Source organism: Grammomys surdaster, unplaced genomic scaffold (genome assembly GCF_004785775.1).
Source record: "Grammomys surdaster isolate TR1022 unplaced genomic scaffold, NIH_TR_1.0 373, whole genome shotgun sequence".
Taxonomy (NCBI): Eukaryota; Metazoa; Chordata; class Mammalia; order Rodentia; family Muridae; genus Grammomys; species Grammomys surdaster.
Genome location: NW_021604792.1, coordinates 8,600,735 through 8,614,875, shown reverse-complemented (window position 1 = coordinate 8,614,875; position 14,141 = coordinate 8,600,735). Strand labels below are relative to the sequence as shown.

At 36.5% G+C, this 14,141-nt stretch overlaps 1 protein-coding gene across 1 annotated transcript; it reads right to left on the bottom strand.

The window, feature by feature from the left end:
- Window positions 1–3,426: 3,426 nt before the first annotated feature.
- On the bottom strand, window positions 3,427–4,356 carry LOC114632332 (taste receptor type 2 member 113). The gene has a single exon (XM_028780869.1). The coding sequence runs from the start codon at window positions 4,354–4,356 to the stop codon at window positions 3,427–3,429; it is 930 nt and encodes a 309-aa protein (XP_028636702.1).
- Window positions 4,357–14,141: the final 9,785 nt, after the last annotated feature.

The following is a 14,141-nucleotide window of genomic DNA, read 5'->3' as shown; positions in this document are numbered from 1 at the left end:
GAGCAGGGCAGTCTCTCAGGGGTTATATCTCTTAAGAACACTGATTCATCTTTTCCTAGCAGCTAATAATTTTTAATAGCTCCTCAAATAAGAGATAGAACTTTATAGGCCCCTTCTTCAATTGTGCTTAGATTTTAATCAGGCAGCTAGTCTAAGTTTTATTATTAATAATTATGATTCACATTGATTCATAAATAGCTTACATATTGAAAGTTTTATAATTTAGTAATTCTGAAAGTATAATACATGAGTAAAATTCATATGACTATAGATATTTCTTTTTTTCTGATTTTTAAAAACATTTTTGGATAATTTTATACAAGAATACTTCGTATGATTTCCATCCCTTCCTATCCCCAGTGAAACTCTTTCAGTATCCCTTATCACTCGCAAATGTATGACTTCCATATACACACATACAAACATACACGCATACAGGCATGTGCACACACACACACACACACATATATACACACAAATACAAACACAAACGCACACACACATACACAAAGAACACTTGTGATTGGATAGCCAATTAAGGGATTCATCTTTGAAAAAACTGATTCCCCCATCTCAGCACCATCAACTGCCTGTAGCTCTTCATCTAGGAGTGGGTCTACGTGAAATTTTCTTTATTGGTATTGATATCAACTGATGTCATTATTCAGGTCTTGTTTATCTATTCATATTGTTGAGATTTCATGCTTGCAGCTTTCCTGTCACACCCAGAAGATGCTATCTAGCAAGTAGTATCTTGGCCATCTGGCTCTTATAATCTTCTTAATACCTCTTCTGTGATGTGCCCTGAGCCTTAGGCATAGCAGTTGCATTGTAGCTGCAACTGGGGATGGATTAATCAAGGTCACTTATTTTTTATTTTGGTCAGTTGTGGATCTTACAAGTAATCTCTTACTGCTGCAAAAGAAAGTCCCTTTGATGAGGAGTGAAAACTGCACTTATCTATTGGTCTAAGTATTTAGAATACAGGTAGAAACTAGAGTGGGTTGAAAAGAGTGGTAGTAGTAGACTGACCTCTCTAGCCACAGACCTAGGCATTCTCTTGAGTGGGCTTCAAGTCCAATTAAACAGCAATTGAATGTTATCCTTAAATATGGGTAGGACCATTAAGTACTTTTCTCCCTTGGTAGCTTGCATAGCATCTTGTGTTACTATGAGAGCTAATCCTAAGAAAGGAGTCTTTCAAGACAATTTCAACTTGATTCCTACAAGTCCTGTATCGAAAGTATGTAGTATCTTCAACAATAGAATCTCACTTAAGTTCTGTGAGGACAAGCAAAGGCAATGAGATACCCTTTATTTTTTCAGTCTCTTAGGATCCCCTGGTCAACAGCTTTAGATTTTTTGTTGGATTATGCTCCTTGAATTTTATATATGTAGACTTATAAAATAATGTTTCTCTATGGATTTTTCAAAAATCTTTAGTGGGATGGAGGTGGGAAGCTGATGGGACTGTGCGCAGTCACGTGGGCATGAATCTCAGTTGTGTTGTTAGTCTGTTTCTTCTGCCCAGGGCCGGTGCCTCAGGGAGGTGAAGGTCCACCACAGAGAAGCAGAATCCAGCAGGGAAACTTGGCTGCTTTCATCTCATGCCACGCCAAGCGCCAAGCAGAAGCACCGGGGCTCACACCCTGGAGGGGAGCTCACCCTGGTTTCCATGGGGCGGTTCAGAGTTCTCCTGGGGGGGGGGGATCCCCGACCCAGGAGTCATCTGGATATCAATTGGCCCCAATTCTGGGGGTCTCAGACTCTGCTGGGACCACCACAGAATGGAGGCAAGGAGTGCACTGTTCAATGAGAAAGGCGAAGGGGACAGAGAGAACTCTGAGGTCCAGCCTGCAGGAAGTGCTTGCTTGGCTTGGAACAGCTGCTTATTGAAGAGTGGGTCCTCGTGGCTGGAATGCAGAGAGGCCCTCCACAAGGAAACACTATGAAAGGTCCCAATAACAAGAGAAATTCGGGAGTTCCAAAGCTTTATTGTTCACGGCAAATGTAGATGGTCTGGGAGCACCCTCCACTTAAGCCAGGGGAGAGCTGCCTTAAATAGGGAGGGAAAGGGGAGGAGGGTCACATAATTTGCCCTCTGGCCTTTAGGTAATTCATTAATATGGAAATCTCTCTAGGGCCGAGGCCTGTAGTCATGCCCTCTACCTGTGGATGGTGACCACAAACCTCTCTGGGAAGGGCTGCTTTGTCCTATGTGACTGAACTGTGCAGGTTAAATGGAGATCTTAGAGTGTCAGGAATCTGGAATCCAGGGGCGTGGCAAGATATTTGCCATCCCTACACAGGTAATGGACATCTGTTGAGTCTCAGGCTATCTCAAACCCAGTGCTCTACCAGAGAACAAATTATCCTTTCACGGTCCTACACTTTAGTGGTTTCTTATCTTTCATTCTGCTTTCCTTCTCCCACAATAAAACAACTCTCTATGTCTTTCTTTTCTTTTCCTTTCCTTTCCTTTTTCCTTTCCTTTCCTTTCCTTTTTCCTTTCTTTTTTCCTTTCCTTTCCTTTTTCCTTTCCTTTTTCCTTTCCTTTCCTTTCCTTTTTCCTTTCCTTTTTCCTTTCCTTTTTCCTTTCCTTTTTCCTTTCCTTTTTCCTTTCCTTTTTCCTTTCCTTTTTCCTTTCCTTTTTCCTTTCCTTTCCTTTCCCTTACCTTTTTCCTTTCCTTTCTTTTCCTTTCCTTTCCTTTATCCTTTCTTTTCCTTTTCCCTTTTCCCTTTTCCCTTTTTCCCATACCCCTTTTCCCTTTTTTCCCTTTTTTCCCTTTTCCTTTTTTTTCCTTTTCCCTTTTCCCTTTTACTTCTTTTCCCTTTTCCCTTTTCCCTTTTTTCCCTTTTTCCTTTTCCCTTTCCCTTTCCCTTTCCTTTCCTTTCCTTTTTCCTTTCCTTTCTTTTCCTTCCCTTCCCTTTCCTTTCCTTTCTTTTCTTTTCCTTTCTGTTTTTTCACTCCACAACACTTAAATCATCACTCTAGAACTCTTTCTCTGTTCCTATCCCATGTACCCTTTCTATTTTCCTAGATTCTGTGATTACTTCAGATTATATCATGAAACTTGCAAGTAAATGGATGGAACTTGAAATATACTGAATATGGTAACATAGACAAAGAAAGACAAATGCGTCATGTTTTCTTTTTCTTTTATTTGTAAATCTTAGCTCTGAATCTTTAGAACATTTAACCTAACTATAGAAATCTGCATTTACAGGGTGTGTATTGATATCATTCTTTATCTAAGATTGTAACAAAAGTTCCACAGTACACTTTCCAGACTGTTACAGACTGTTTAATTCACAAGTACTTAGGGTAAAATATATATAATATATAACTTTTTATATATGAGGATTTCTTGTTTCCTGATTTTCCTTTAGAATAAGCTAAATTATTCCGTGGGTGGTCTGTGGCCCCTATACTTCTATATTTTTGAACCTGTACCTGAGCCACAGCATCAGGGAGAGAGAAGCCCATCTCAATCTACTGTTTCCCAAAATCAGGACAAATGAGTGAGCAGAAAGAACAGCATTTCCCAGAGCCCAGACAAACAAAAAGATCAGGTATCTCTCTGGTGATGCAGAGCTCCAAACTTTCACAAAAAATGATAGAAAAAAAATAGTGTATAACACTACAGACACAATGATGGTTTGTAAGGCTCTGATGTGTGCTGTGGTGCTGATGTCTCTGCATCCTTTCACATTGTGCTGCATGTTCTTCAGATGTTTCCACAGGGAGAAGATGAGCAGAAAAAATGTTGTCAGGGCCAAAACAAAGGGTATGAATGTGAACATAGGGTTAGTAAAAGAAAGAAATTTACAAATTTGTTCATTGTTATACAGACTGGAAATCTGAGAAATATTTCTTTGAATATCATCAAAACACATATCAGCGTATATTTGTATAATTGCAATATTCAAGAACAAGAAAAATAGAGACACTAACAAGGTCATCAAGACCACATTTTTAACTCTAAACTTTAGATAAAGAAAAATAATGTTAGAAAAGTTGGTTATCTTGAGAAAATAAAGGATGCTTAGGCTTGCAGTAAGCCACAGGTTACAATGATTGATCACAGTCCAGGAGATAAAATACATTTTTAACATCTTATCAGTTTCATGTAATGCTGGGTAAAGAACAGATACCCACCAATCAATGAATACCAACCAAATTAGAGTGATTCTTGTAATTGCCAGAGCAGTGAGGATTCGATCCACTAAAGAAAATTTTCTTCTTTGGACACAGTCAATGCAGGCCATCAGAACAATGAATCCATTTCCTAAGGTTCCCATTATGAACTCCATACTGAAAATTATTGCAAATGTCCTCTGTAGAACAGCCATCATTGTCTGTAAAACAATTCCCATATTTCTGAGTTAACTGTTGAAATTTGTTAATATATTCCTTTAAATGCAATAATTCTTCAAAATATATAATGTACCTTTATGAAAACCTTGCAGAAATTATATCTCACAAACAAGCATCAAGATTTCTTAATGATTTATATGAAAATCTTAAACTGATAGACTACAAATGAACATCATTCAAACACTAACTAGTGTGAATTATTCTAGAACGTCCTCTAGGTGATGCTGAAGGAAATACTTGTGTTTTTGAATGCCAACATACAAAAAATAAATATTTATTTGCTTTCTTTTTTGCAACATTTTCTAAATATCTGGATAAGTGAGTATTTAATAAAGTAATATTCCAAGAAACATATAAAAAGAAATGAGTTACACTAGTGTACAGAAACTCTTAAATACAAAGGTTCATAAGACTCTTCAAAATGGTGCTGCAAAAAGGCGTATATATGTTATTCAAATATTAATGTATAAACTGCTATGAATAGTGTATAAATAGCAATATGCTGGCTGAAATCAAGACTTCGTAAGTGGTTAATTCTGAGAATAATACTTGTTGATCACGTTACTTTACCTAAAGGCATGCATACCTATTCAAACACATAAATATACATTAATTGGTGCTAAATTTTCCTTTCTCTAGTGAAAAAATTCAGCTTGCTATTTTACTCAGCACTATACATCTTACTCACATTTACTGTTTTTATTTTAAATTTTGTTTAGAAAATAACCTCAGGTACACATTAAAGCATTAAATGAAAATATATTCAGTGACATTGAGCTATATTCATATAAAACTGGGTAAATTTTCTTTGTCCTCTCTTAAAGTAGCCAATGAGGTAAATCAGTAAATCTAAAAAGAATCTGTTTCAACTTATGGTTTTCTCTTTCCCAGGAAGACAAATTCTGTTATTAGCAAGAAGAACCTCTATCACCTTTTACCCCCAATATCTATTTTATTGTCATCATTATAAGAACCAAGTTAGGCAAAATAGTTGCTAACCAGGCAGCATGGAGGAGATAACAGGAGGAGAACATAGGAAGATTTCTTATGATCTTCTCTTAAACCTGAGAGTATTTGTGGGAATTTGAAAAATCATATTGGATTCATTCATTTTGCTCAGTATTGTTGAAGAAGACTAGTGATAGTCAGCCCCCTACTCCATACCACTAGGGGTACCCTATGTCTTTAGGATACCCCTAAAGATAACAGGATAACAGGATTTTTCCTTTTCAATAGGGAAAAAGCGAACAAATAGAAAAGAAATAACACTTGATGCGGCAGGGAACAAAAAGTAAATGTTAACGGTAGCTGAAAAAGACATAGGGTACCCCTAGTGGTATGGAGTAGGGGGCTGACTATCACTAGTCTTCTTCAACAATACTGAGCAAAATGAATGAATCCAATATGATTTTTCAAATTCCCACAAATACTCTCAGGTTTAAGAGAAGATCATAAGAAATCTTCCTATGTTCTAGAAGAACATCGTAAACTAGAAAAAAAAACAAAAAATGCAAACTTACCAAGAGGAAGTCAGTTCTGTATGATGTAGCTGCTGTCAGCTAACAAAGATGAGCTCAGAAAAGGCAAAGACATGCAAACTTAACTGGGGTGAGGCTGTTGGAAAGATCAGGCGTAGGCAGCTTCCCAGATTCTTGGGAAGAGTCAGTACTTGTATACTCCTCAATAGATACCCCAGCATACCACAAGAACATGTTCCATCAAGTTCATAGCAGCCTTATTTATAATAACCAGAAGCTGGAAACAACCCAGATGTCCCTCAACCAAAGAATTGATACAGAAAATGTGGTTTATTTACACAATGGAATGATATTCCGCTATTTAAAACAAGTATATCATGAATTTTGTAGGCAAATGGGTGAAACTAGAAAATATCATCTTGAGTGAAGTAACTCAGATCCAAAAGGACATGCATGAAATGTACTCAATGATAGTGGTTATTAGCCAGAAAGTACAGAATACCTGGAATACAACCTACAGTATATAAGAAGTATAACAAGCAGAAATACCCAAGTAAGGAGGCTTCAATCCCACTTAGAAGGGGGAAGGAAATAATCACAGGATACAGGGAGAGGGAGTGACCTAGGTGGGAGAGGGGAGGGGAAGGGGGAAGGGAAACAGGATGAGGTATGGGGTAGGAAGACTGAAGAGAAGCCCAAAGGGTCAAGAGCATGAATGGAAATAAGCAGCCTAGGGTAGTGTGAGCTGGGGGGGTACCCTGTTGAAAACACCAGAGACCCAGGAGATGAGACACTCTTAGAACTCATTGGGAGTGACCTTAGCAAAAGTCCAACCTTGAGTAAAGTTAACTCACAAGAGTCTACCTCTAGTAGATACTGCCTCAAGTGGAGGGACAGGGTTACCAACCCAGAATCAAAATTCCTGAATTCCAGAATTCAGAATACCAGAAGAATTCCAGAATTATTCCTGTTTAAGAGAACTGTGGGGACAAAAATGGAGAAGACACTAAAAGAAAAGAGGTCCAATGACCGGCACAACTTGGGATCTATCTCAAGGGAGGACACCAAGACCAGACACTACTATGCTATGATGTATGTACAGATGGGAGCCTGGCATGTCTGTCCTCATAGAGGCCCTACCAACAGCTGACTGATACAGAAGCAGTTACTTGCACCCAACCATTGAACTGAAATTGGAGAACCCTATGGTTGAATTAGGGGAAGGATTGATGAAACTGAAAAGAGAAACAACCCCATAAGAAGACTAGCAGTCTCAACTAGCTCAGACCCTGGGAGCCTCCAGAGACTGAGCCACCAACCAGATGCATACATGGGCTGGTCTGAGGTCCTGGCTCATATGTAGCAGAAATCTACCTGGCCTGGCCTTAGTGGGAAAAGATGCACTTAATCCTAGAGAACCTTGAAGTCCCAGAGAAATGTGAGGCCTGTTGGGGATGGGGGAGAGCACCCTCTGGAGGCAAGGGGAAGAGGAATGGGATGAGGAATTGAGGGAGGGGAATGGTGGGGAGGGGCAATGACTAGAATGTAAATAAACAGTATAGTTTAAATTAAAAAAAATAGCTACACTCATGCTGAAGAGCCCCACACTGCTCCTTTCACTCTGTTTTCTAAACACTTCAGGTTGTACTTTAAAGGAAGCATCTAGGCAAAGAAGCTGCTATATAAGCTGAGAATATTGGAGTAACTACCAAAACGTGTATCTAGAAAAAAATAACAAGACAAATCCTGATTTAGGAGGTAAATACATCGCATTGAACTTAGAGTCACTAGCAACTGAGTTGTTTTGGAGTTTCTATGGAATCCCTTTAACCAAAAACTCAATTATATTTAAGTCATTCCTGCTACTGGAGATTTCATTTAGTGATAAGAGATCTCTAGGTAGGGCTTTGTCTCCCTGTTATTTGGTGACTTCACTTGCATTTCTTTCATATAACTTTTATACACACACACACACACACACACACACACACACACATATATATAATCTCCCTATTTATTTTCGTATTCCGAACCCCTCAATGCTAGGTCTCTCTACAATATTATCCACATATAAGAGAATACTCATCATAATTTTCCTTTGAATTTTTGTTTACTTCATTTGTAATGATTTTTTCTAACTTATTCCATTTGCATGTAAATTTCATGATTTCATTTTTTCTTAGTCATTGAGTATCATTGCATTGTGTAACACATTTACATTATCTATTCATCTGTTGAGAGAATTCTAAGTTGTTTCCCATTTCTGTCTATTATGAATGAACATGAACGAACAATGTCTTTGAGTTACCATGTGAAGCTGATCTATTTCCAGATTTCTAAGGAACCATCACAGTGCATTCCATAGTGGCTGTGTAAGTATGTTTTCCTACCTTCCATGACATTCATGCCGGGATGAGCTGTCATTTTACTGATCTTAGCCATTCTTACTGTGGAAAATAAGATGAACTGTCAATATGGTGATGGTTTGCCTTCCTTAATGACTAAGTATGTTGAACATTTCTTTAACTGTTAAGTGTTTCCTCATATATTTGCATTTCATTTCTTAAGAACTCTGTTTAGATCTGAACTCCATATTTTAATTGAGTTATTTATTTTCTCAATGCTCAGGATTTTTTTTAAAAAAAATTGTATATTTTAGCTATTAGCCTTCTATTAAATGTGTAGTTAACAAAAATCTTGTCCCATTCTGTAGCCTGTTTCTTTCTGCAAAGGATAATGTTCTTTTCCACACAGAAGCTTTTCACTTTAATGAGTTCTCATTTATTAGTTGTTGATCTTAGTGCCTGTTCAAAAAGTCTTTCCCTGTGTCAGTGAGATCAAAACTTTCTTTTCCATCAGTTTTGGTACATCATTGTCTTTTTTTCTTTTTTTCTTTTTTCTTTCTTTTTTTTTTTGAGGCTTTTCATTCAATGAGAGTTGAGTTGTGTGCATGGTGCTAGTTATGGTTCTGTTTGGATTCTTTATCATGCTGCCAGCAACTTTGCCAGCATGGTTGGTTAAAATTAATCCCTTTTCTAGTGTGTGTTTCTGGTTTCTTTATGAAATTTCAAACGTTTATAGTTAAATGGACTTAAGTATACATCTTCAGTTCTATGTCATTGATCAGCATGTCTGATTTCATGTCAATACCATGATTCTTTTACTGCCGTAACTCTGTAGTACAATTTGCAATACCACATAGTGGTGCCTTCACACATTCTTTGATTATCTAAGAATTTTTGAAAACTATCCTGTTTTTGTGTGGTGTGTGTGTGGTGTGTGTGTGTGTGTGTGTGTGTGTGCGCGCACGCATGCATGCATGCATGCATGTCTTCAATATAAAACTGAAACTTTTACTTTGAATTTCTGTGAATTATTTAGTTGAAATTTTGATGATGATTGTGGTAAATATGTAGATTTCATTTGGTAGATTTGCCATTGACTATATTAATCCTGCCAATCAATGAACTTCTATCTTCTGGTATATTCTTCAGTACCTAAAGTTTGGTTAGAGTTACCTTAGGCTATTTTTAAAGCAGATTTAAAAGGTATTGTTTCTCTATTTTTTTTTCTCAGCCTGTTTGTCATCTACGAAGGAAGACTAAGAAGACTGGTGGTTATCTGTGTTAATATACCAGGCTACTTTTTGGAAACTGTGTATCAACTGAAGGAGAATACTGATTACTTCCTCTCCTGTTTGCATCCCATTGATCTCTTTCAGATTTCTTTTGGATTTAGCAAAGACTTCAAGTAGTATGTTGAATAAGAATGGAAAGAGTGAACAATCTATCTTCGTCTTGTTCCTGATTTTAGTGGAAAAGTTTGTAGTTTCTCAAATTTAGATTGATGTTATTTATAGACTTGCTATAAATCACCCTTATTATGTTCTTGCATGTCCCTTGTCTCTCTAATCTTTCTCGAACTTTTATTTTGAAGAAAGGTTATATTTTTGTCAAAGGCATTTTTGTTGTAGTTTTTGCTATCAAATGTGGAGATCATGTGGTTTTTGATTTTCTATTTATAAAGTAGATTATACAAATGAATTTGCATAAGTAGAACCATCTCTGTATATCTATCTGACCTGAAGTCTACCTCATAATAGTGCATGATAGTTTTGTTCTGTTCTTAGATTCAGTTTGCAAGTTCATTTTAATGTTTTCATCTATGATCTTGAGGGAAATTGATCTGGCTCTAGTTTGCTTCATAGATTACTAGTTGCATTCCACTCATTTCCACATTTTATATAAGATTTTAAGAAACCAAATCTTGGGGGGGGGTGCATGGGTGGAGGAGCATTCTCATAGAGGCAAAAGGGAGTGGGATGAGAAGTGGGGTTTGCAGAGGGGATACCTGGAAATGGAACAATGTTTAAAATGTAAATGAATAAAATAACCAATAAAACAAGAAAAAATTCCCAGTAGCTATCATATGAACATCATTGATTGTCTTTCAAGGAGTATAAAAGGTTCAAGAAATATACAAAGAGATTTCTGTACTCTTTGCTTCATGGTTTTACATTTGAAATATTTTTTTCTGAGGTATTGAGTTTGGAACATTTTTTATTAACTGATTATTTTATCTATTTTTTTTATGAACACACTAAAGGTTGCCCACTTCCCATTCCCCCTCCCATTCTCCTCTGAAAGGGTGCTCCCAAAATATTCCTTTGTCCTGGGACATTAATACTCTATAAGTTGAGGTCCATCCTCTTCTACTGAGGACAGACAGCGCAACCATCTGCTTTATATGTGCCAGGGGACTCAAAACAGTCCTTGTATGCTCTGGTTGGTGGCTTAGTCTCTGGGAGCTCCCAGGGTTGCCAGTTAGTTCATACTGTTAGTCTTCCTACTAGGTTGCAATCTTCTTTGGTTCTTTCAATCCTTCACCTAACTCTTCAATAGGGGTCCCTAAACTCCATCCAATTGAGTATCTCCATCTGTCTCAGTCAACTGTTGATAGAACCTCTCAGGGGACAGTAATGCAAGGCTCCTATCTGCAAGAACAGTGATAGTGTTAGGGATTGGTGCCTGCCCACAGAATGGATCCCACATTAGACTGGTCACTGGTCAGGAATTCCTTCAGTCTTTGCTCTATTTTTTGTCTCTGCATTTCTTTTAGACAGGAGAAATTTTCAGTAGAAAATTTTGTAGGTAGGTTTGTATACTCATATCTCCACTGGGAGTCCTCTTTGGTTACTGGCAGTGGTATCTTCAGGTGTCATATCCACAACTACTGGGAATTTCTGCTAAAGTCACCCCCACTGATTCCTGGGAGCCTCCTACAATCCAGTTGTCTGGGATTTTCTAGAGGTTTCCCTCACCCCTACTACCAGCATTAGCATATTCCACTTATTCTTCTGGCCCTCTGGAACTCTCACCTGGATTCTCTGTACCTGATCCTGCCCATCTTTCCCTCCCCCTCCTCTCTCACCCCCAAATCCCTCCCTCCTTCTGCCTCCCATAATTATTTTGTTCCCCCTTCTGAGTGGGATTTAAGCATCCTCACTTGAGCCTTCCTTCTTGTTCAATATCTTAGAATCTGAGGAGTATATCATGGGTATTCTGTATTTTTTTGGCTAATATCCACTTATCAGTGAGCAAAAACTGTGCATGTCTTTATGGGTCTGGGTTAACAAACTCAAGATGATATTTTCTAGTTCAATCCATTTGACTGAAAAATTCATTATGTTCTTGTTTATAGTAGCTGAATAGTATTCTACTGTGTAAATGAACCACATTTTCTATGTCCATTCTTTAGTTAGGGGACATCTGAGTTACGTCCAGCTTCTGACTATTATAAATAAGGCTTCTATATAGTGGAGCACACGTCCTTGTGATACAGTGAAGCATCTTTTGAGTATATGACCTGATGTGGTATAGCTGGGACTTCAGATAGAATTATTTCCAATCTTCTAAGGAACCACCAGATTGATTTCCACAGTGCTTGTACAATCCACCAGCAATGGAAGAGTATTCCTCTTTCTAAACATCCTCATTGCCATGAGCTGTTGCTTGAATTTTTATCTTAGCCATTCTAATTGGTGTGAGGTGGAATCACAGGGTTGTTTTGATTTGCATTTCTCTGATGACTAACCATGTTGAACAATGCTTTAAGTGCTTCTCTGCAATTTGAGATTCCTCTACAGGAAATTCTCTGTTTAACTCTCTACCTTAATTTTTAATTTGATTATTTGTTTTTATGGAGTCTAATTTTTTGTGTTCTTTATATATTTTGGATATTAGCCCTCTATTCGTTGCAGGGTTAATGAAGATTTTTTTCCTAATTTGAACACTGTCATATTGTCCATTTCCTTTGCATTATAGAATCTTCTCAGTTTCAAGAGTTCCCATTTACAAATTGTTGATCTCAGGGCCTGAGCCACTGGTGTTCTCTTCAAGAAATTTTCCCCTTTGTCCATGAATTCAAGGCAATTTTCCACTTTCACTTCTTTTAGAGTCAGAGTATTTGATTTTATGTTGAGGTCCTTAATACACGTAGACTTGAGCTTTTTGGATAGTGATAAATATGGATCAATTGGCATTTTTCTACATCCAGAGAAACAGACCAGCACCATTTATTGAAGATGCTTTCTTTTATCTATTGTATGGTTTTGGCTTCTTTGTCAAAAATCAAGTGTCCATAGGTCTATAGGTTTATTTCTGGTTCTTTGATTCTATTCCATTAATGTTAGTGGCCTTCCTTCATACACATGATAAATGAACTGAGAAAAAATTAGTGAAACAACATTCCTCACAGTAGCCACAAATAATATAAAGTAACTTGATGTGACTCTAACCAAGCAATTGAAAAATCTGCTTGAGAAGAACTTCAAGTTCTAGAAGAAAGAAATCAAAGACTTCAGAAGATGGAAAGATCTTCCATGCACATGGATAGGTAGGATTAACATAGTGAAAGTGGCCATACTACCAAAAGCAACCTACAAATTTAACGCAATTCCCACAAAATTCCAACTCAATTCTTTATATAACTATAAAAAGCAACTCTCAATTTCATATGGAAAAACAACAACAACAACAACAACAAAAACAAAAACTAGGATAGACAAAACAGTTCTAAACAATAAAAGAATTTCTGGTGGAATGACCATCTTTGACCTCTAGCTATACTACAGAGCAATAACTGTAAATACTACATAGTATTGGGACAGAGACAGATAGGTTTAAAGATTTTTAAGAATGTAAAAAGAAGAGTATGATTGATAAGTCAGGTATCTTGACATCATTTAAACAACCATAAACTAAAATAAATAAAATCAACTTAAAATTCTAATATTCTTGTTTCAAGGAACATAAGAAGTAAGTACCCTGCCTCTGTGAAAACTTCTAAGTATATAAAGTCAAGTCATAGTCATGGCGTTTCTTTCTCTATACTACTATAAAACTAACATCTTTCAAACATGTTCACTTGATTATATTATATCTGATATGTATCTCTAGTACTTAAAGCAGTATAAAATTTATACTACCTTAAAACTATAAAATTTACTCTTTTTTATCAGTCTTGAATGTTTATAAGATTTTCTTTAATCTCTACTATAAATCAAATACAGGTCTTGAATAAATTAAGTCTACTTCAATCATATATATTTAATATATAATTTCAATTTTGAATATTCTTATCTAATAATGTTGATAAAATGAAATATAGAAATTTGTACATATATGTACTATTAAAAAGTATTTGAACATACCCATAGGTTTTTCAAGTACAGTTTTATATGTCACATAAAGGTAAATAACATACAATTGAGTTAGGTGTTAGCATCACACATACAAGAAAAAATTGCCTTTCCACTTCTGTTTTTTGCCTACATTCATCTGTATAATTTGGTTATTTGAAAACAGAAAAGTGACTAAGGGCATACTATTTCCAACCATTCTTATAATATCCATATAGCCACATATCTTTTTATTCAGTAAGCTATGGAAAAAACCTTAGAGTTAGATTTGTAAGTTATTAAATACATGTATTCTGGAAATATTAAAAAGTGAATATTGTTACTCTATTCACTGAATTTATAGACACTATGGATTTCGATATTGCTCGAAGACGTATTATGTTCTTGTTGCTCAAAGAACTTAGAGAGTTTCTTTCTTCTATTATAATCATTGTGTCACCTGCCACAGAATAAACAGAAAATGTCTGCTTCATCTTATTGTTACCCCAGATCAGAATACAGAAATGTCTTGAAAGGTAGACCATGCCTGTAGTCTGGCAATGTGAGAACACAGAATTAGATGATCTATGAGAATTTCAGCTAGATA

What these genes read in the sequence shown, in the direction of transcription:
- LOC114632332 (XM_028780869.1), bottom strand. Translation starts at nt 4,356, where the DNA reads ATGATGGCTGTTCTACAGAGGACATTTGCAATAATTTTCAGTATGGAG.